Source organism: Mixophyes fleayi, chromosome 7 (assembly GCF_038048845.1).
Source record: "Mixophyes fleayi isolate aMixFle1 chromosome 7, aMixFle1.hap1, whole genome shotgun sequence".
NCBI classification, from domain to species: domain Eukaryota; kingdom Metazoa; phylum Chordata; class Amphibia; order Anura; family Limnodynastidae; genus Mixophyes; species Mixophyes fleayi.
Window position 1 is genome coordinate 48,345,307 of NC_134408.1, and position 24,385 is coordinate 48,369,691.

At 40.3% G+C, this 24,385-nt stretch overlaps 1 protein-coding gene across 1 annotated transcript; it reads right to left on the reverse strand.

Moving 5' to 3' along the window:
• Nucleotides 1-433: 433 nt before the first annotated feature.
• SNN (stannin) lies at nt 434-14,002 on the reverse strand. Its single transcript, XM_075179800.1, has 2 exons — nt 13,888-14,002; nt 434-2,267 (listed from the first exon to the last, which is right to left on the reverse strand). Exon 2 carries the CDS (start codon nt 2,194-2,196, stop codon nt 1,933-1,935), a length of 264 nt encoding a protein of 87 aa, XP_075035901.1. The 5' UTR covers nt 2,197-2,267; nt 13,888-14,002; the 3' UTR covers nt 434-1,932.
• Nucleotides 14,003-24,385: the final 10,383 nt, after the last annotated feature.

Consider the following 24,385-nt stretch of genomic DNA (forward strand, 5'->3'; position numbering starts at 1 on the left):
AGTTCTTACAGCGGTTTGCGTACCAGGATCTGCAGTTGCATATTCTTTTAATAAGAAAGTAGATCATTGTACGTACAAGAAGCAAATCATGACATTTCTTTTGGATCTTATTTAGCCTTCAACTATAACATTTGTCTGCTTTTACAGCCAAAGGGAAAGATACCCGAAAAAGTTCCTAAAAATGTACTGGTGGCTGTCCTGCTCTGATCCTGCTGTAGCCAGGGTTCAAGCTTCCCACCTAGGTTTTGGATATGCCCTGAAGTTACACTTGCCTGTAACTGTGCAAGGTGAGAAATGGCCATTACGTGGAATACTGCAAGGATTTGACCAATAAAAACAGGTCACTAAAATAAAGATATCAAAGCAATAGAATAGTGATGGTAAATGTATTTTTGTGCTAGTTTGGGTGAATGATTTTCATTGCAACGAGAGCTACTTTATAATGGAGATTTAATTTCTGTAAAACAAACACCTGGTTAACATTATACATACAATCTTTCATAACAAAAACATTTTAGACCATTTCCTTACGACAGCAGAATGTTATTTTTGAATCTTAAAACCCAAAAGAGGAAGCCAATTCATGATTAAAATAAGGAAATACCAGTGGCTTGGGATCCATAAATCACTTTTTCATCATGACTTAAAAACTACATTTCCATTTACACATGTACTTTAAAGAAGCATAAAAATTTAGTTCTGTCAATTAAAAATATATGTAAAATCATGAACATCGTTAACACAATATACCAACACTAAAATCTCATATTCCATGATTAATGCTATTATATTCTTTAGGCTACATACCTACTGTCATTAAAATTGTGTTTAACATGTGTTTTTAAATCAAGTTAAGTGCATGTGAACAGACTGGGGAAAAAAAATCATTGTCCGTAGCCTCTTCTCAGTAGCATTACAAATATTAAAGAGCATTGATAGACCATATTGGCTCCCCCCACACAATGGCTGCCTCCCCAGAGAAGACAATGGGTACACTTTGAATACAGGTTACAGAATATAAATGTGGTATGAAGTCCAACACGTAGGTCATCTGGTATCAAAATAACCAAATTCAATCCAACTTTAGACCTGTTTCCATAAAAGAATGGGTTTAATGCACAACATTCTACAGTATTTACCCCCACCCCAACAATGATTGTTTTAAATACAAATAGATTACACAGTATTGTGGTTTGGAAAACCACCTATTATGTGTCAACATACAATAACTTAAGACTGACAAAAAAAACATACAAATGTATGTGTTGTAGTGAAAATCTAAAATGATCATTTCATTATTAGAAAAAAAAACATTTGTGTAACTGCTCATCTGCCATTTGCTCTTCGGGGGCCTCCTGGAACACTTACACATAAGGAGAGTTCACGATCACTGGCTCCCTATAGCTATCCAACAGAAATGGCAGCTTCACTGCAGTTATTAAGCTTAAAGCTACCTCAACACACCATGTCGTGTTGCACCTCCTTCACTTCCTAAAGGAACAATGGAGATGGAAACTTAGTGTTAAAAAGACACCAGTAAATGCTGAATTCACTATTAAAATCCATCTGTGGTTAGACATTGCTACAGAGAATTATCTTGCACAAATTCTTTCGTTGAGTTCTTTTTTACCAGCATATTAAGTCCAATTTAGAGAGATGCTTAAAAAAAAGGTAAGCTATTACATTGGTCACAGGATCAGGTAGTTCACATTCCGGGGTAGATGTCCATTTAAGCTGGATGAAGCACATTCAAGTAACACATGGTATGAAAATAGAGAAGATTGTAGGAAACAAATAAAAGTACTGCACATGCAGTGTTGGCCACAGACTGGCTGCCAGGGAGGGAGTTCACCTTTCGACCAGGACAAGGGTCTATTTTCACAGTATTAGTTCTGCTTTCTTGTAGCATCTTAGCTGGAGGGATGTGGCGACTTAGTTATGAGTCTCAGTGCCGTTAGGGGTTTGCTTGGTTTTCTTTTCAACGCGTGGTGCTTTGGCAGAATACTGAACCAAAAGAAAAGGCTCTTTGGTCTCTCCTTCCCCAACAATACTCTCCTCGTCTTCTGATTGGCTGATCTTCTGCAAGCGAAGATAACACCAGCAACCCAGAATTAAGGCACCGAGGGCTGCTATGGCAATAAGGATAACAATTACTGTAACTACCCCTGTGGTGGGGTTATGGTCCATTATGGACATGGCTGGGATTGGTATTCAGACGCTAAAATCGAGTGTAATCTTCAGCCTTGATTCAGTTCAGAGACTGGTCACTGCATGAATATAAAAAGAATAAAATATTAAATACATAAACTGTACTACTTTTAATATTTTTCATTAAAGTGTTTATACTAAGAACAATTGAGATGTGGATCCAATAATGTTAATGGCTTATAAATGGCGTTTAATACACCCCCCCCCCCCCCGCATGTTTATAATGTCTCTGATCCTGGTATATGTGCTGCTCATTCCAATAGCGGGTAAACAATTAAGCACTTGTTGGTGGTTTGTTGTTAAGCACTGCAGAACCTAAAGCTCTGACATAGATCTGCCTCATAAGCAGTTGTATTGGGGGACAGCATTTGTAATTCATGAGATAATGTAGTCTGCTACAGTTACAGCCACACCAGGAAGTCTCCACCATGTGGCACATACTTTACCAAAATAAGATTTGATGGCAGGAATATTTCATATTAATCCATTATTTACCCTAAACATTATAAAATCCACTTTTCAAAATGTCAATCCCTTTACAACATGATTTCATTATGATGCCACTATTCTTATCATTATATTGAATGTATTCATTATTATGCAAGCTGAAAAATACAGACTACTTTGCAGTTTTTTCTTTTAAACAAAATGAATTACTCACACCATCAGTAATGATACATTACCCAAAATAGACCTAGAAATTGTATGGAAACATAGGATATAAATGCGCTTCCTAATAATGACTTATGGAAATAAACCATTGTAATGTATTACCCCTATTAATTTATTTTTAATAGAAGTTCCATAGAACTAGTAGAATACTATGCGAACATTTATTTTCTCTGAAAGTTTCCAGAACAAATAGTGGCTAATTTAAAATAAAAACCAGTAAATGATTTGCTTGATTCAAATAAAACAGTCAGGTAGTCACCTAAACGTCCCCTGCATAGCTGTTTGATTTCACAACATAATGTCTGTAGCTTTTTATGTTTTCAGATATGGCAAGTATAATGATATAAGACGACTCTGGTGAAAACAAGGAAAGCATTTCCTCCTGGGGCGGGTTAATTTGGAAGCAGCTTTCACACAGCTGAACAACTACAGCTTCTCACAAAGCAGTCTGATTCACTCTTGGTATGACAGGCCTAAGCCCCAGGAGTCAGAGGTCAGTGTATTCACAGGCCAGAGACAAAAAGAAATAAATAAAACTATTACTTGACAGAGCGACAGTGCTTCTTCCGCTCATAGGGGAGAAGGAAAAGCTCCCAGAGTGAATGCTGCTGCTTTTAGAGTCAGTCCTAATTCAGGATTTCAAAATAGTTTATTTGTAAGTCACCAAAGCACCGGCCAGTGCGTATAACATAAAAACAAAAGAAGAAGATTTGAGGATTTCCTCAACAGGGCCTGGCTGGCAAGTTTTAACCCGGGAGAGGGAGGAGGGATAAGACTTGGCTCTATCAGGAACATTGTAAAAGGGAAAAAAAAAATGCAGGTAGCCCAGTGACTGAGCCCACTTTGGGACTGATCCGGGTGACAGATGTTATCCAGCCTAGTCAGCCCCTGTTCTCACCAAGTGCTGTAGAAAGTGCAGATCTTACAATGCAAGGGTGCACAGCCATTGGAATGTGTAATGTCTGTAAAGCTCATGTAAACAGGTCTGACTCTAGAAATCATTGTTCCTGTGTTACCATACCCATTTTTTGCAAGAAAAATGTCCCATATTGTGCTAATAAAACAAACAAGGCGCTACATCATAAGGAAGGGTAGCTGCCAACCTTACAAGAACCAAAAACCTGACCTGCTCCAATTGGGTATAAATCAAATCTACCTGCATAAACCTAAAGGCCTATTTAGTTATATCCCGTGACCCCACACACCACATACATGTGCCCACACATACCATCTAATCGAGAGGGTTAATATATTGTATCACCCTCCATCTGTTTTCCTCTGTGGTTGATGTGTTATATAGCACAGACATAAAGCATAAGATTTTACATTTGTAATTGCAGTTATTAGTGAGGTTCTATATTTATCCATTTAAACCTTTTTCCTTAACTCATTATTTATTTAGTTAATGCAGCAAAATACCCAACAACTTCCTTTTGGATATAGACACCCACTGTTCAGTAAAGACTGGATCCTACACAGAAGCACTGCAATAAACAAAAGCCCAAGAGGTACCTTTAGGTCTGGGTCTACCAGATGGCCTTCCAGGACAGTACATTGCCATAAGTCTTATAACCTTTATTTATGATGCTGCAGGATCTATATAGAGTACAACAAGGGCTCCTGTAGTGTATCTCCTTTCAATTAAATTCCAGGTTACCCGTGTCATTGCTTAGATTGCTCAAGCCAAAAAAAGTCACCTTGTACTTTGTACTGGGTGAAAAAAGAACTTGATTCATTTATAATAATGTATAATGCTATATGAAAAGGAAAAAAAAAATGATTTTACAGCTCACAATATTCCTTTTATTGCTTAGCTGAACCTTTGCAAGTAAACATAACAAATGTTTCCTCGGCTTAGGTCCACCTACCATGTTTTTAAAAACTTATATGTTCTGATGGAACATCCTCATTTACTCAGTGAGGTTTCCACTGTAGAACTTCACATGCTTAGCAAAAGATCCCTTCCCTACGCTGATGAGCCCTACTCAGTATGTTGATGTGATTGTCTCAGCCATTGCCCAGGTCATGCTCTGGATGCGTAGTGGGTAAAGCATTGGCTTAAGCTGCCATGTAAATGATATATCCCAGGAATACCGCTTACGTGCAGGAGATCCATGCTTTCACTAAGAGGAAAGAACACAGATATTAGGAGTAAGAAACGAGCTCCTACATATTTACGTTGGTGTCTGCTCGCTACAGTGTTATTTGTGAATGTTTATAGCTAAATATTTATCTGACATAAAACTGTTTCAGGTGGTAATGGTCTTGAAATATACCCAACTTTTTAAAAGGGTTTTGCCATAATTAGATTACATTTTAGCAGTATATACTATATTTAATCAATACAGCATATACTGCTATGGAGTGTTGTTGCTGTATAGCTTATGCCCAACCAAGTGCTACATACACATTTCTAATCTATGGAAAATTCCAGCACTGGATGACTAGAGACTCAGCTGCTCTCAGCCACCTCCCTTCCAAGTGACAAACAGATCTCTTCTGACAATTAGTCACGGTGAAGCGAGAGACGGGCACAACTGCTGTACTTGGATTGATAAACCTGTATGATTTTGTCCATCATAGATTTGAGACACTTAGCTGCTACAAGCAGGTGTACAACAAGGGTAGAGAAGTATTAATGAATTAAATTTCTTAAATAAAACTGTTCTAAAGTGCATATTTACCTAAAAAGTTTATTTGCATGTTGATGAATATTTAAAAAGATTGACAAAAGAAGCCCATTTGCCAATTTAAATGTGGACTCGTTTTCTACACACCATGAAAGCAACCACTTGTAGAAAATAGTGCCTCAAGTCTCACAGTGTCACTGGTTCCTAGAGAACAGATGATATATTGGTTCAGAACACATAATGGCTGCCTCCCACACAGTATGTAGATGGGTCCACTTTAAAGTGCCTCAGGCCTCTACAAAGTGCCTCCTTCCTCAGTGATGTCATTAGGTCTACTGCATTGATATACTCAATATTTTGTTCAATACACATAATGGTTGTCTGTGTATAGGAGATGGGTGCACTGTAAGTATTAAGCATCAATAAAAGCAGTTAAGACATTCTCTAGGAGGCAGTAAGTAATGCATACTTGCCAACATTTCATTTTTTTTTCCGGGAGCTGTTAGTAGGAGGTCGGCGTGTAGGGGGCGGGGCCCTGAAAAATCCGCGATTTCCCAGTGAATCGCGGCGTTTGAACCGTATTCTGCCCACTTCTGGGCAGATCAGGGAGATTTCCACACTCTCTCGGGAGTCCGGGAGACTCAGGCAAAATGCGGGAGTCTCCCGGACGTTCCGGGAGAGTTGGCAAGTATGAAGTAATGAATAAAATAGTGTGAAGACATGTTTGCAGGTGAAACAGCTGCTTCAGTGGGGCTTATTTTAGGAGTCTTTACAAATCAGCAATTCCGGGAAACAAACATTTTCAGCCGAGACAACAGCTGAAAGACTCGATGTACATTCAATTTATTCTGAAACCACAGAGTATGAAACCACAAGAATATAAAAGTCAACTAACTAACAAAATAAGGTTCACAAACCTACACTAATCTCTGAGTGTACTATGACGGGAGAGCAGAAAGGAATGCAGCACACAATGATTTGGATGTGTATTTGGTTACACACATTACAGGGCAACTGAATGGCATTGGGACAAGAGGTTTTACTGGTGAAAGATTGCATTTGGATATGCAGCAATGGGATAGTGCACTGTTTCCAAACCCTAGTCCTCAAGTACCCCTAACAGTGCATGTTTTCCAGGTGACCAGTGATATAATTATATCACCTGTGGAACTTTCAAAATGTATCACTGGTCACCTGGAAAACCTGCAATGTCAGGGGTACTTGAGGACTAGGGTTGGGAAACACTGGGATAGAGTTTAGGAGGTTTCCTAATCTTCCACTAAATAAAAAGAAAGCAGAATAGGGATTGGCAATTTGTGACTGATGGCTGCGTAACTAAGAAACATGTGCCAAGCAGGTGCCTGTAAATTGTATGTGTAATCATAAGTTAAAGTGGAACATCTACACTTTTAGACTAAGTGCACACAGGTGGTTATAGATCTGTCCGTGCTGTGAGACAATGGCACACAAGGGATCATTAATACCTATGAGTAGCACATGAATGTGTAGCACAGGACATTACAAAAATCTATGATTATTCATAGGTATCAATAACAGTGCTACAACATTTCCCCTCACTATAGATATTTTTCTGACGCTTATGGTAGGTAAACAAAATTTTTTATTGTGTGCTCTAAACTGTCCAAATGTGACAGGTGCCATCCGTAAACTGTTAAAATACACAATTAAGTTATCCCTGTTTGTAAAGAATTCTACTGTAATTTGAGAGACATTAGTAGCTAAGTAGAAAAAGGTAGATTACTTAATTGTAGTCCTGCTAGTCACATACACACTGATATTGTCAACATGGCCAGATCTTAGTGGATAGGTAGCCACAAAATGACATTCGTTCCTGAAACAGACTGGATCAGTGCATCGTTAGCCTAATCATTTGGTTAAATAGAAAGAAATAACAGATTATTTAGTTTGCACACCCAAATTTGTGTAGCACTTTTAGGGCTGTAACTGCCTTCTTTTTTTCCCAGCACCCCAACCATATATCAGAGATTTTTTAGTTAGGACATAGCTGAAAGCTACACTACCAGCATTATCTATAATCTGTATGCAGATGGAAGAAAGATGTACCCATGTTGGTGTAGGTACCCCTCTGAATGTGGTCACCTTGTCACGGTATGATTTCACAATTGAATCAGTATCTAAAATGTGTTCCTGCAGTCTATTCCTATAATCATTTTGTTGACAACTGGAATGATAGTGTAAGTAACAAGAAAGCATGAAATCATGACATGCCCATTCCATGCTATGATGCAGCATCTCACAATACACATTGGTTCATCAGAATGTGGCTAAGTTTTACCTACTAACGAGCCTGCAGTGTCATTTGCACAAAATAGCACTAGAAGCCGACAGCAGAGAAGTGAAAAAATATATGAAAGGGTAAATATCTAAACAGCTTCACAAATGACAAATCACTCAACAAACTACTGTTATGGGAGTCAGTACTAGCAAATTAGTGCACTTTTGTCCTCAAATGGAAAACAAAACTGGCATGAATGTAATACCTTTTAATGGGTAAAGTGAAAAACTAAACAGGCTGTGCGTGCCAAAGCTCTAAAAAAACAGGAACACGAAAGAGAAACTGTTGTCTGATGAGAATGTCATATGGACAGGGCTGTCGCTACCACTAGGCAAACTTAGGAGGTCGGCTAGGACACCAGGGTTTAGGGGTGCCCAGAGGTGGCATGGAGGGGCAGTAAGGTAAGAAGCTGCTGCTTCTCCATGTTGGTAATGGTCCGGAAGTGTGCCACCGGGCTGTGATGTCATACCGTGGTTCCACACTCCCAGGGGGAGTACTTGCCATGCCCCACAAGGTAATAAGGACCTTAGTCAGCACAGTCTCTGGATTGTTGAGAACAAAAGCCTGACATAAGAGGATCCAAGTTTGCGGAAAGAAAGCGTGAGGTGAGTGTAGGCAGTTCTCTCTAGAAGCTTGGACTGGTAATGGGAACTGAGAGATGGGACAGTAATTTCAGGGAGTGTTTTGGTCAGAATGTATTTTTTTGCAGAATAGACGTAATCACCGTGTGCTTAATTAATGACAGAAAGTTACTGGTAAAGAGAGAAATTACAGACTTTAGTTAGAGGTGGAATGAGCATAAGAGAAAGGGATCTACAGATTTGTGAGGGAATAGGAACAATAGTAGATACTTCATCTTCATTTGTGGGATCAAGTGAAGAGAGGGTGTCCAGAGGGTGCTGGGAAGGAATTGAGCTTATTGCTTGTTGAGGAAGAGGAAACCATTTCAAGTCTGATCTTATCAATCATGTTCTTGAAGTAGGAAGCAAGATCTTGGCAACTGACAGTAGTCGAGGGGTTTGGGGTGGGAGGGTTTAGAAGAGATTTAAATGTGTTAAAAAGGAGTTTGGGGTTAGACACCTGAGCACAGATCAGAGATTGGAGGTATCCTGATTACATCTCATTTTGGTCAGCTAAATTTAACAATTAGAGGCTGTATTCTTTCAACGGACGATGTGGGAACTAATACAGTCTATTATAAAGGCCACTCAATGCAGGAAGCTCAAAAAGCATCTGCCTCACACAAGCAGATTCAAATGGCTTTCTTTACATATAATGTTGCAGGTGGCTAGATGGTTTTCCACCAGGACCAAGAAAGAAAATAATTATTATTGCAACTACCAGGTGAAAGTTCTTCTCCCACCATCCGTTGCTTGGTGGTAAGCCTCTAGTAAAACAAAACCTGGTTTGCAGATCTGCAAATCTTAGTTCTTCAAGAGAAAGGTGGCTACTTAGAAACAAGCGGCCCAGCCTCTCAACCCAACAGAAAATTCCTGTCAAATGCTCCTTATAACAAAAGTAAACACCTCATTAATGCTCACGTCCTCTCATTACAGGACAAGAGCCAACAGAGACAACCTTCACCCCTCCAATAGGACAGAAGACGAGTAAGCCCAAGCTAATGGTGGAGACATGAGACCTCATGTCCTGAGAGACCACCATCCCGATTCCACACCAGAATCCTACATTTTTACATCATGCTGTTTATACTTAATCTGTTTGGTGTTCTTAACCAGGCAATTTCTGTTGAGATGTGAACAGAATGGAACCCCAAGCTGTCAATGATCCCATACCCACTTGCACTTATGTGTTGTGCGGTATTTCTTGAAACTTTTTTTCTACTTGCATTCACTGCAGCTGACTGTATACATTGTGGTCAATGGAGTCTCCTCCATTCATTCCACCCTTCAACCGCAAATGCCAATTAACATCATATGATAAGCGGAATTGCACTTACCATATAGCATCACTGGCATTTTCCTAATACTAGCCGTATGGATCACAATATGCAGCACATTGCATGTGACACACTGCATTTTCAATGTGCAGATGAGAATAACTTCTTGCTGCCTTAAATTAGTTCATTTTAATGCAGAGTGGAAGGTATGTTAATAAGCTAGAAGTCTGCATAACTGTTAAAAAAAAATTGTCTGCTAAGTCTGCCATGGAAAGTAAAATGTGTGTTACTATATCAATGTGAAAACGGTGTCAATCAAAATATTTACCAAAGGAAGACACACTCCTGCTTATACTAAATTTAGCACACAGCATGTACGCAGTGACTATCAGGAGAACATTGCAATTGGCACAAGATAAAAATATCAAGCACAGGGGTAAATTTCTGAACAGTTTTTTTCTTGTTTTTGTACTTTGTTTCCCAAGTCCAGATGTGTAAAACATTTAGGATACATGTCCCCCCACAACAAATGCACACAAAAGATTAGGTCACCCTCCTGTAGGAGGAAGCAGAGAATGGATTCTACAATGATCAAGGAGTCTTGGGGGAATTCTAAAGCATGAGCTCAGTATGTAATCAAAAGATAAAGGATAATTCACACATAATGGAAACAGACTAAGATAAGACTGCAAAAACTAGTGATAAGATGTGCCGAGCACAATATGTACTTTTTAGCATTTTACTGCTTATACTTATGATTTTGTTAAGATGGTCATTCAGTTAATGATCAATAATCAATCAGGGGAGATACCAATTTTAAACTTTATTTTTCTACTCCGAAATGGCTGGGTGTAACGGATGTATTTTTATAGTACATAAATATTATTCTTAATGTTTATTTATAGGACACCACATGAGGTCCATACAGAGGACAAACATGTTCTAACAATATGATAAAGTAAACAAACAACACTACAACTCAATATGTATAAACTTTTTCCATACATTTATTTTTCAAATAATTAAGCAACATTATCTGTTTTGCAGAAGTATCATTTGGGGTTCTGCATTTTAATTCCTCAAACATTTTTAAAATGTAGCCAATTATCCTGGATGCAGGGTCAGCTACAAAATACCAGGGTGCGGGCCTCCACCGAAAACAAGCAGTCAGGTAATATTTTTTTAAGTTACACACCCCCCCCCCCCCCCCAGCCTGCAGAGCAAGGCGAGGAGTACAAAATCTCACGAGAGTTGGTAATCTCGCGAGACTAAAAGCTTCCCTGCTCACTCTGCAGGATGTTTCCACTCTGATGTCCGCAGCACAAGCACAGCATAGGCAAGTGCAGTGGGGGAGGTGGAGTGTATGTATGTATGTATATATATATATATATATATATATATATATATATATATATATATATATATATATATATACACACACACACTGAATGATGTGTTGTGTACTGTGTTCACTTATCACTCAGTTTTCCATATTTCATGTATCTGTACATTTTTCAAACTGGTCCCAACATTCCAGGATCAATACAAGAATACAGCACTAGATTGTGAAAGCTGCAACAGGTAGGTGACAGCAACACGGTTTAATACACGTCACATCTAAAGAGGTGTTACCACACCCCATGTTGGCCATGCCCCCAGCACTATGTGGCTGCGCCCCCTTCTCCTGCTCATGTGTGGAGTGGGGTCCCATAAAGTTGCTGTACTGGGGCTCCAAAATCCTCTTGGTGGCCCTGCCTGGATGTTGAATATACATATCATATACACACACTTGTCTCTTCCCTGGCACTCCAGTGGTTTGTACAGGAAGCATTGCAGAAAAGCTAGAACACCACAGGATGAGAAGCATTGGTTGAACTGATTGACAGGATGTAATAATTACACTGTGTTAGAGTATTAGAGTACTGGCCTAGAGTAAAGATGGGCAAACCCCACCCACACCTTGCCTTACAAGTGGGGAATTACTTTCTGATATACTGTGTACATGCTGTGAATCCAATGCAGCATTCCCACATGTAGAATTGCTGCATGACAAAATATAAGATATTTGACATTATAGCAACTTTGCTAAGCACCTGAGAGCAAACTTGGGTTTTATAATCACTAATTTTAGGCTCTAAGAGGCTTCCTGCTGTGTACTTTAAAAGGCTTACTGACAAGAAATCAGGGATACATTTAATAAGGCTTATTCAGCTCCAGTTAGTTTCCTGAAGTTGTTTGCCGCTAACATAAGGCTACATGGGCAATTCACTGTTGCACCAAAGAGAAATCATTTGTGCTTGTGACCGCCTGTGAATTGTTCCTTGCAACTTATCGGTTTACGTTTATAAATTTGGACCACTTACAGTTATGTTACATGTGATGTGCAAAAACATGCATCTTCTATGGAAGAGTGTTTTGTTGTAAACACAAGTGTGATCTGACAAAGATGTAGCAACCTGAACAACTCACAGTTGGTCAGTTGCCAACGTACCTGGCTAAATAAAATTGTGTAACCATTTGTTGCATCTGACAAATCGCTAATGTTGCTTTACGTGGGCAGTAAAATATGCAAGTGCACTTTGTGTTCACATATAGTGCCAGTCGTGGGGGAAATAGAGCATGCAAAAAATGTTTAATGCCCAGCAAAAGCATCTGCATTACATTGATGCTGAAGCAGTGAGGGAAAATGTAAACCAATATATAGATAATGTTATAAATACAAGTTACGATTTTTTCTTATTAAAAAAAAAAAAGCATAAGTTCAACAATGTTCACTTCTGACTTATACAACATAAAATTGCAGTTTTATATTTAATCCTTATATATCATAATATTACAGTACTTTTTTAGGAATTTTATATACATATTGTTCTCATTGTAAAGCAATACAGAATATGCTCATGAGAAGAAAAGAAAAGGCTTCTAAATGGGAGAAATGCAAAACAAAGCTAACATTTTGCTGCACACCTCATTAAAAATTAAGGAAGAATAAATTTTTTTTTTTTTTTTTCAACAAGGCCGGTGGGTTCAAAGACTTTCTAAATAACTAATGGCATTATCAAGTAGCAATATGTATGTCTTGGTAGTGGATTATTTGCAGGTTCAATATGTCAACAGCTATAGCATACAAAAATAATCTAAAAAGGGTCCAAGTCTCTTCTGGAGTTACCTAGTCAGTCACTACCATTAAAAAGTGCCAATCCCTGGATTATAGCATCAATAAGGGCTGTCAATTTAAAGAACTGACATTTTAACCAAATACCTGGGACCTCATTGGAAATGCAGAATAAGAAATTATTGGGTAAGAAAATAATATTCTCTGTAGCTCCTTACACAGTTTCTGTTCTTGCTACTCCTCCTACTGTATATACCAGATTTGGAACAAAGGCCCAGCACAGCTCCAAACCAGAAGCAGATGGATGATGGGGAAGTATGCTTCATAGTATCATGTATCCTCAGCTAGCGTTGCTGGCAAGAGGAGGAATGTTTATTTCTCTAAAGATTGAAACTAGATCCTGAGGAAATCCCTGATCAGACAGTCCAGCTATAAAGAGCAGCTCATGCCCTTAAATAAATAGGTAATCTGGCAGCCTAGAACCCTATAATCAGACATCTCGACTATATATCTCCTATAACTGCTGTTCAATGTACTATCATTGTGCACGGTACAGATATTTCAGAGACCTGCCACAGATCACAAGTGGAGCTGACAGCTGCAGCAGATCCCACTTCAAAAACTGTGCAGCTATATACAATGTAATTAACTCACCCATGAGATTGGCACAAAGGGAATACTGGAGCGTGCACTACCCAATGTGACTATGTAGCTATTACAGAGCTGGAATGATCTACAACATTATTACGTGGATTAACTCGTTGATGGCTGGACTACTATATCCAGGCATTATTATCAAACATGAATAAGAGTCATGTATGTAATAAACATGCTCTATTACATCCCGAGGTTTCCTGCAATCAGCTTTTGCAGCAGTTAATGCATAAAGTGAAGGGAGAGGACAGTGAACCCTGGCATGTAAAGGGATCTTATGCTTAATTTATCCTCTCTTGTGTTTGCAATGCGGGTTCACAAACAGTTGTCATGAGGCGGCACATCAAAGAGCGGTTATGGAAACATACAAATGAAAAGATGGTGATGCACAAACCTTGTCGGTACTCCCGTGTGCAGCCACGGTCAGCGATCCCGGGCTCGGTGTGGGCTATAACGCTGCATCCTCTCCACACACCAACCATAACCCAACCCCGCATTCTCATTTGCATAACGGTATTCCCTTATTTATAGAGTCCGTTTACGTCAGCAGAAACCGTCCGCCAATCAAAGTGGAGCATGAGCGTCTAGCTTAGAGACAGCTGCAGGGTGGGCAGGAATGTAGCAACAAGGAGCGAGTTGCGATCACGTGAGGCGGGATCACGTGACCTATCCTGGGGTCCGCTGTCAAGTCTGCAGGAATTTAAAGTCGCTACACAAAACGTAAACAGAACCCGTAGCCTGTGGCCAAGGTCACAGTACATTACTGTTCAGGGAAACAATAACCCTTTTTTTGCCACAATCATTTTTATTTTTTATTGCAATGATAAGGAATGAAAGTAACCAGTTATTAAAAGTCTTCCTCCCGAACAGCAGTCATGTTAAACGGCTGTCCTGGTGAACACCTGTCTCCTATCTATTCTAAGGACATTTTCATTATATAGGCAGCACGGTGGCTAAGTGGTTAGCACCTCTGCTTTACAGTGCTGGGCTCATGCGTTTAATTCCCCAACATGGCCTTATCTGTGTGGAGTTTGTTTGTTCTCCCCATGTTTGTGTGAGTTTCCTCCTGGTGCTCTGGTTTCCTCACACACTCCAGAAACATACTAGTAGGTTAATTGGCTGCTATCAAAATTGATCCTACTCTGTGTGTATGTTAGGGAATTTAGACTGTAAGCTCCAATGGGGCAGGGACCGATGTGAATGAGTTCTCTGTACAGCGAGGCGGAATCAGTGGCGCTATATAAAATCGGAGATTATATAAAGGGCACAGTATTTGATATAGGGGCAGGGGGGAGACCACAGAACATGATGAAGGGAGGGAAAATTTTAGGGGTTAGGGTTAATCCTAACCCTAATACCCCTAAAATTAGTGTTAGTGTTAACCCTAACAATCCTGACCCCTAAAATAATACTTACATTATAATAATGATACCCGGGTCCGTCCACCACCCATTTAACAGGAGTCGTGGTTTCTGATGTCATTTTGCAGAGTCGGCAACAGAGCGAGTCGTCCCATGAAGTCATCTGCATCCTGGTAAGTAGTTTTTTTTGCAGGTCTTTGTACTACATATTCGGAGTCCTCATGCCATCCTTTTCTGTGTTGGGGTAGTAAATACCTTTAATAGGTACTACACCCGATTATGTGGTCTTTCTCAAGGCTTGGAACTCTGCACTATGTTCTTTTTCCTGTTTTCCTAATAAATTTAGACACATAGGGCCTGACATCCATTCGCTTGCACAGCGTATCTTGTGTGAAATAGCTCTGCACAAGTTGCATTTGGACACTAGTCAGGAATGGTGACAGACTTAGGGCAAATAAGTTTTCATTGATTTGTTGCTGAGAATGAGCGTAAATGTGTGTGTGTGTGTGGGGGGGGGCTACAGGTGTATTAGTCTAGGGGGGTCAGAACCCTAATCATGCCCTAGTACTGTTTGATATTCACATTTCCCGAATTGATGTAAAAGATCATTATGCTTTCCTTTAAGCAGACTACACGTGCAGTGAGTGAGATTACTACTGATATTGTGCAGTTTGCATCACATTGCAGCATCTGTACCCACAAAATGAAGGCGATGGGCAATAATATTCCAATCAAAATGAATCATTATCAGTCAAGTTGGAAAATGCCAGATGATGCCCACTATGGCCTGTGTGTGAGGTTGCCCTCCAACAGTTTATGGTCCCAGTGTAACCCAGTGTGGTTCAACCACTTGGCCCAAGATCCCAATGGCAGGATCATTCCACATTAGTCACCCACACACATGGCAGTGTACAGTGACCCTGGGCTAAGATAAAATGGCAGGATCAGCCCATGTGTGTACAGCTATAGACAGGACGTTTTTCTCCACACACATCACACCTGGTTACATGCACACTCTACCTACTAAACTGAGAAGCATTTTTACAGACACCCATGTGTGAGCATGCTACTGTAATACTACAGGACCATATTTCATATTTTCTACAGCACTGTGGTTCCAGTACCCAAAGTCCCCTGTAAGTCTGAAGCTGAAAAATGTGCAGAGACTGCATGCAGTGTGAGCATCCGAGCACAAGACAATAACAGAAATGAGTCAAATATAACCTACTGCTGAGTAAGGGGAAGCAGTGTCTCACAACACACCAGTGTCACTGGGAGCTCTATGTGGAGTAGTCAAGTAAGAGAGTAAGCATTTTTGTCTGCTACACTATACTAATAGTACTTAAATTGCAATTGTTAAAAATAATTATTCAGATCATGTTACCAGAACAAATACATTTAAAAAAATAATCAAAACCTACGTGGCCAGTTAAATAAACAAATGTACAAGCTATGTCAAAATAGTTTTTTAGACTGCCATGGCATGACTAATAGCTCCATATACATTTAGCTCCCCTGCTGTGGGATGGTATATAGTTGCACCTACCTCTGGAGATCTTCATACTCATCCTCTTCTATCCAAAATACAGTGGGTAGTTACACTCACAGGTACCCCCCTGCAAATGCAGGTTTCTATAACAAGAAGTTGGTTGAGCAGACGCAGTACAATTGCAATTGACAAATTAATTAGTGGGCAGCACGGTGGCTAAGTGGCTAGCACTTCTGCCTTACAGCACTGGGGTCATGAGTTCAATTCCCAAACCATGGCCTTATCTGGGAGGAGTTTGTATGTTCTCCCCATGTTTGTGTGGGTTTCCTCCAGGTGCTCCAGTTTCCTCCCACACTCTAAAAACATACTGGTAGGTTAATTGGATACTAACAAAACTGATCCTAGTCTGTGTGTCTGTCTGTGTGTGTTAGGGAATTTAGACTGTAAACCCCTATGGGGCAGGGACTGATGTGAGTGAGCTCTCTGTACAGCGCTGTGGAATTAGTGGCGCTATATAAATAAATGATGATTATGATGATGTGCCATACCATTTCTGATTAAATAAAGATTCATTTAAATTGCATATTTTCTCTCCTGTCACAAAATTACAGTTGTTACACATTATATAATCTGTCCCTAGAGCTAACACTCTTGCTCATTGGGATTGTCACTCGCCTTTTACTCTCCAGACTTTGTGCTACCTGGATCACTCCACTTGCCTCTCTACACATAGACTACCCTTGAATGACAGTGGAGTATCCACGCTTCTAACAGCTCTGTGACAAGTCAGGCTCACTCCACTGGTGTGAAAAAGAAGTCTCTACAGAGCAATGGTTATACCCATTTATGATGTAATCGGCGTTCTCTACAGATTGCCCACATAATGGATATCCCTCTTAAGCCTTCCTTCCCTGATACTGTAGAAAGACAGCAGTTGCTGGAGTGTTCAGCTCAGAAGGGGAGATATAGAATCACCCAACATCCAACCCCATATAACAATTTAGTACCTTGTAGACTAGGGCAGATGGGGCTGTAGCCATGTGCCTCCTTATATAATCATTTGCTGGGAGGATCCCTTCTCTGGCATCCCCACCATTTACTATTTAGCAGAGACCAGAGGCTAGATTTACTAAACTGCGGGTTTGGAAAAGTGGAGATGTTACCTATAGCAACCAATCAGATTCCAGCTTTCATTTATTTAGTGCATTCCACAAAATGACAGCTAGAATCTGATTGGTTGCTATAGGCAACATCTCCACATTTTCAAATCTGCAGTTTAATAAATCTAGCCCCTGGTGCTCACATATAACCATGTCATCAGCCAACCACAGTCGGTGCTGCTCTCTCTGTAGCAGGAGACATCCTATACAGTTTAATTGAAAGTCTTGGAGCTGTGGTATCTGATTTTCCCTGTTATGGAGAGAGCTGGGCAGTGTCAAAGATGATAGGCAGCTGTCCGGGCTTTATACGAGTGCTGGAACCCTGCTAAATATAGTGACTGGTAAGACTCCCATTAGAACGACTCCCACCAAAGTACTATTATTGGGAAGAGAGGTGATTTACTAAACATCTTACATAAAGTGGAAAATCCCTTTAACTTCCTGTAGAACTATGCAACAACCTTAGGGGAAAATCACGTGCACAGCAGATGGCAATGTTTTATTTTAGATATCCTTATGTCAGAGTATGTTAAAAATAACTCTGTTGTCTTTAATGTGTCTGCTTAATTTTTACACTGCTGCTGATTAATTATAAGCTCTAACCTCTGAAATTCTCTTGCTCTCTGAAGCAGCATGGTTCTCTTATCCAGCTCTATTGACAATACACTGAAGGCTCAAGGTCTCGGAATTCTCAGTGTCGCCAATTTCATCCTACTATTCTAATGCTTTATCATTTCTATCACAATAATATATCACATAATACCTACATAATGTTGGCAATGCCACTAACATTTACAATAAAACGCTGCCATGGATATATTCATTCGTGTTAATTCTTCCATGTCTAAATTGAAATAAAACATTTTTTTTCAGCTGGGTGAATTTGTATATGTAAATGAGCTCTCAAGCTACTGGTTTGCTAGGACTTCTATATTGTGAATGTCTATATTGGGGCAGCACGGTGGCTAAGTGGTTAGCACTTCTGCCTCACAGCACTGGGGTCATGAGTTCAATTCCCAACCATGGCCTTATCTGTGTGGAGTTTGTATGTTCTCCCCATGTTTGTGTGGGTTTCTTCCAGGTGCTCCAGTTTCCTCCCACACTCCAAAAGCGTACTGCTATAAAAATTGACCTGTGTGTGTTGGGGAATTTAGACTGTAAGCTCCAATGGGGCAGGGACTGATGTGAGTGAGTTTTCTGTACAGCGCTGCAGAATCAGTTGCACTATATAAATAAATGGTGATGATAAATGATGATGTAAGTGCACTGGCAAAGAGAGACTGTGACTACAGTTTGTTTGTGTGTTTTTTAAACTTATTTTAAAAATGATTATGGCAGTATGTTTGTACCTACTCCCTTTCCCTACCCAGGAACAGTACAGATATATAGAAAATAAAAATGCTACAAAGACACCAAATTGCAAACCACTGGTGGCCACATATGAAAACAAAATAATAGCAAATTGCTACAATATTGTTCCTTTGTGCTCAGGCTTATGTGCCATTTGCAGAAAAAAAAAGGCTAAGCCACAATTCACTCTTGTTTTCACTGGTTCAGACCCCACATTGACATGTTTAACCCGAAATTAAGAGTTATTTTTTTTAGGAATACATTATGTAGATCTATGTTAATTAGGATTGGTCTGCAGAGATTTGGGTCTCTGTTGCCCATAATATCCTGCAGTACATGACCATACATGCCTTTGAAACAAGGTTTTTTTTTTGCTAGTTCTTGATTTACCCCTATGAGGTGATCTTCATATCTCAGTGTGTTTTGTCTTCACTGAAAGTTACGCAATCCATCATGGGCATGTTAACAAATTAGATGTATGAACAGTCAGTACACTCAGATATTTTGACAATGTGGTGCTCACTTAGGGCTAGATTTACTAAACTGCGGGTTTGAAAAAGTGGAGATGTTGCCTATAGCAACCAATCAGATTCTAGCTGTCATTTATTTAGTGCACTCTACAAAATGACAGCTAGAATCTGATTGGTTGGTATAGGCAACATCTCCACTTTTACAAACCCGTAGTTTAGTAAATATACCCCTTAGAGTTGTTTCTTCATTTTGTACTTATTGGTGGGGATTGTTCAAACTATGGTCCTGCACTGCCAGGGTGAGGCGGCTTAACCCCCTTTATCTATCTGGCTCCACTAAGCCTAGTTGAGGAGATTTAATATTTAAATTTCCTGCCCAAATTACTTTAAATACTGGGTCCTCGAGGTTTGGTGTTCCCTCCGAGCTGAATATTGCTCCAGGAGGGCATGACCCAGATCTCGGAGCACCATACCACTGGTCTTCTTTCACTTCTGTGTGGTTCCTATGAATGCTGCATGGAGATTCTGTGAAGCTCTCAGAGCTGAGTTCTTCCATTAGCAGCACTTGGGACCATGGAAGATCCAAACATAGCCAGACCCACCTGATCCACACTTCAACATTTTTTTTGAACTTTAAAATACTTTTGAACTTTATAAACCAGTTATATCATATTTGTTTCAGGCCCAATAGACAGTATCTGGCAAATGTAAAATATTTTTTTTTGCTAATGTCGTCTCTAAACTGCGCTGCCAAGGACTTTTTTCTGGCCTATGAACATGGATCCAAAGGATCTGTGCACTGGCCATTAACTGAGGACAAGCAGAGGTGACAGGTGTATTTCTCATCACCTCGGCTGTCACTGCTTCACTGCAGCAGTTAATCCAGCAGCTACTCAGCTTCCGGTATAATGCAGGGAAGCGCTCCTAGCGCTGAAAATGCAGGCTCTACAGACAACACATTTCAAAAATTAGAACATTGTGTTTTGCTTTTGACAAACTATTCCTAAAAACTGCTTTACTCATTTCTTACCCAGGTAGCAGTTCTGAAGAAGTTACCTATGACACAATCAGCTGTCATCTAGACAAGACAAGACTATTTGGCAATGAGCCTGGTACCAACACAAGTTACTAGTGTCAGCAACAGACAAAAAAAAATAACTGTAGCTATCCTCTGGTGCACATGTTGATTTGCATAACTTTTTCATTCACATATGCTTCATAAAGATAAATAAGAGTTGCTTAAGTACCAAAAGTATAAACCCATAGCAAAAATGGTCTTTTATGATGTCACAGGCCTACTTCTGCAATTGCACCCGATTTTAAAAGGGAAGCAGTAAAGTTTCTAAAGGTTGTTTAAAAGGTGATATTGTTAACACATCTAGTACCAAAGAATAGTTGTAGGAAGTTGCAAACAACTTTATTGGATTCCTTATCTTGAACAGCGCTTTTTATAAACCTCTTGACAATTATGTCTTTCATTCACTGTACTTTCATCATTGCAGACAACGCTGGCATATGGACTTTGTGGGTTTGCAACTTTAGACCCTTATCCAGACCATCCTGCAGGAAGTGGAGGGTGTTGATATTTTTTTTTTACTTTAATAGTGTCTGGATGATTAACGGATTGTTTAAAAATATTTTTTTGCTTAGCCACCAAACAGTAAAAGCAAACCTTTTAGGATTGAGGTGGCATCCCGACTCTGTTTCAAGAGATCAGGAAGGATTGCAAGAGAGGGTAGATCTAATGGCACCTGATTAAGCATAGCAAACCAAGGTTGTCTTGACCAGAATACACAGACATGGACCACCTCTTCATAAGCTATAATTATTTTGCTGACAAGTTTGAGATAATGACCACAAATCATATTCAACCCTTCTGCTTGAGATCATTTATCTGTCCAGAAGGCTGGGAATCTTGGTATTGGCTGGCATTCATCAAGTTCACTTCTGGACAACATCACCTATCAAACAACTGATTGAAAATAGTCTGTCAACTCCCAAGTTCCAACTGCTCAGTGAAAAAAAACTGACTGAAGAAGTCTGTCACTGCCTCCATGCAAGGCAAACTGCTATCAACAGCAGGAAGAGTCTGGTCCATCTAGTCAGGACTGGTACACGAACGGACTGTAGAATGCCAAATCAGAAAACGGAAGGCGTGTCAGATCAAACTGGATCAGCAACAATCGGAAGCATAAGCAGTACCAAACAACAGGCAGAAGAGAGGTCAGGTATGGTCTGGGTCAGAATTCACAGAATTAGCCACAAGATGTACAGGAACACTGGAGTAAAGATTTGGAGCCTAATACTCTGGCAGAGTCCTGTGCACAGAGCAGGTTTAAATAGTACCAGGTCAAATACAAGGACTTCTGACCTTTCTAAATGGCTATCGTCTGAACCAGGATCTAAATGATCATCAGAAATAGATTTTGTGTAACTTGGGTTTTTTATGTTTCTTTGATTTTGCAAACATAGAAGGTATACTAATACAGTGTAAATGCAATGACAATGGTATAACTAATATGCGAGTTTAATAAACTTAACACAAAAAATGCATAAGTCAATGAACAAATATGAATGACTCACTTATCCCTAAGGGTGCGATACAGACATTAAACAGATTTGTATGAATGACGAAGTAAACCTTACAGTTTAAACATTATTTAACAGTAATAGCTTACGAATGTCAAAGTGTGGTTACCAAGAAAGGAAGTGGCATGTGCAGAAAGAAATTACATTTGTGTTCCTTCACTACCTGCTGCCTCTAAAGCCAGAACAAGAATTAATATTATTGCCGTTGATTTGGAAAGTGCCACAGTGCTCTGCAGAGTCAGACTTTTGGGACAGAGATACAAAGTAGATAAAATAAATGCAGACTTAAAAACAAAAGGTTTGGAAGGTCATGCTCATGACAGAGCTTACAATCTAATGGGCTTAACACTTCATCTTGGTGTGTGTGGGGGGGGGGGGGGGTTGTAAAAAAAATCTAAAAAGTATAATGATCACAGTCCACATTTTGTGAGAAACTGTTAGGAACTTACCTTGTTCCCGTTCCGCTGCGCTGTCGGCGTGATCTGACAGCGGTGTCCAATCTGTGCAGGGCTTCTTCTGTGGGCGCTGCCGCACTTCCGGGTTCTCCCTGCTGCCGATCATGTGACTCCTGGGCGGGGAATTCAAACTCCTATATCTCCCCTGCTCTGAAACGCTGCCTGTGTCAGAGCAATGTGTTTCCTGTTCCTGGCTACAGTTCCTGTGTCCTGACTCCTGTGAACCTGCTCCCTGTGTATCCCTCTATTCCTCCTACTCCTGTGTACCTACCTGGCTGTGACCTGACTATTCTTTGGCTTATCCCTGGCACTACGAACTGGACTATCTCCTGTGTACCGACTCGGCTGTGTTACCGACTATTCTCTGGATCTCCCTCTGGCACCGTATACCTGATACCTTCTGTGTACCGACTCGGCTGTGTTACCAACTATTCTCTGGATCTCCCTCTGGCACCGTATACCTGATACCTTCTGTGTACCGACTCGGCTGTGTTACCAACTATTCTCTGGATTTCCCTCTGGTACCGTATATCTGATATCACCAGTGTACTGACCCGGTCGTCCCTCTGGACCCAAATCCTGCCACGCACCCATTGGCTCCGTGCATCTACCGGTTACTGTTCCAGACCTACAACGCCTGGAATTAACGGTTAGTGCCTGTACTTGCACCGCATTGTCTATTTTCTTGTCTGCCTGCCATCACTTAGAACCTTCTCCCTTACGTCAGTAGGCTAATCTGGGGGCCGCGACCTGCGGTTCTTCGGCAGCAAAGTCCACACTACCTTGCGGTGGTTCTTGGTGAAGACCGGAAGGCCGTTAGACTCCGCGCCCTAGGTAAGCCTGTGCTAATACTGACTAAGGCATCATAATCGTAACAGAAACGAGGTGCAGGAATTGTGTCACTGAATTAACCTCTTGTTTCATCACAGGTTGGGAGAGTGAGGAAATTGGGATGTTGTTGATGGTGATGGAGATTTAAGGAGAGGTGCTGATTCTTGGAGGAGGGAAAATTATGATCTCTGTTTTCTGTCTTAGACCTGTTGCGCTTTAGGTATCATTGGGACATTCATGTGGAGTTAGGAGTTGGTTACACAAAATAGTAGAGAAGGGAAGAGTTAGGGGGAGGAGAGGTAGATTTGGGTTTTGTCAGCATACAGGTGGTACTGGAGGCTGAATGATTGAATTAGTTCACCAAGTGAAGAGGTGTACAGTGAGAAAAACAGAGGGCTGAGAACAGAGCCTTGTTGTGCACTAACAGATAGTGGTGGTAGAGGGAAGCATCATCATCATCAACATTTATTTATATAGCGCCAGTAAATTCATTGCGCTCTATGGGAACATACATTAATAAAACAATACTGGGTAATACATACAGACAAAGAAGTAAGAGGGCCCTGCTCGCAAGCTTACAATCTATGAGACAAATGGAAGTTCGATACACAAGGGTAAGTGCTACATCATATTGCACATTGGTCCAGCTAGAATGCAGAGGTAAAGGTAAAAGGTAAAAAGTATTGAGTGGGCTGTATGGTCAGTCACAGCAATGTTGGTTGTCTTGTGTTAGCTGTGTAGAGGGTGGTATTAGGGTAACCTAGGGAGGTTAAGATGGTGGTTGAGGAATATCATAAGCTTGTCTAAAGAGGTGGGTTTTCAGAGAACGCTTGAAGGTTTGCAGACTAGAAGAAAGTCTTATTGTGCGAGGGAGGATATTCCGCAAAGTGGGTGCAGCCTGAAAAAAGTCCTGTAACCGGGAATGGGCGGATGTGATGAGATTGGAAGAGAGATGCAGAAGATCTTGTGCTGAATGGAGTTGAGTTGGGAGATATTTTGAGGCAAGTGGGGAGATGTATGTCAGTGCAATTTTGTTGATGGCCTTGTACGTTAGTAAAAGAATATTGGATTCGTTAAAAACAGGAACCCAATGTAGAGACTGACAAATCGGCTCAGCAGAGGAAGAACAGTTTGTAAGGAAAATCAATCTAGCGGCAGAGTGTTACTCCTAGCTTGCGAGGTGGGAT

What these genes read in the sequence shown, in the direction of transcription:
- SNN (XM_075179800.1), bottom strand. Translation starts at nt 2,196, where the DNA reads ATGTCCATAATGGACCATAACCCCACCACAGGGGTAGTTACAGTAATT.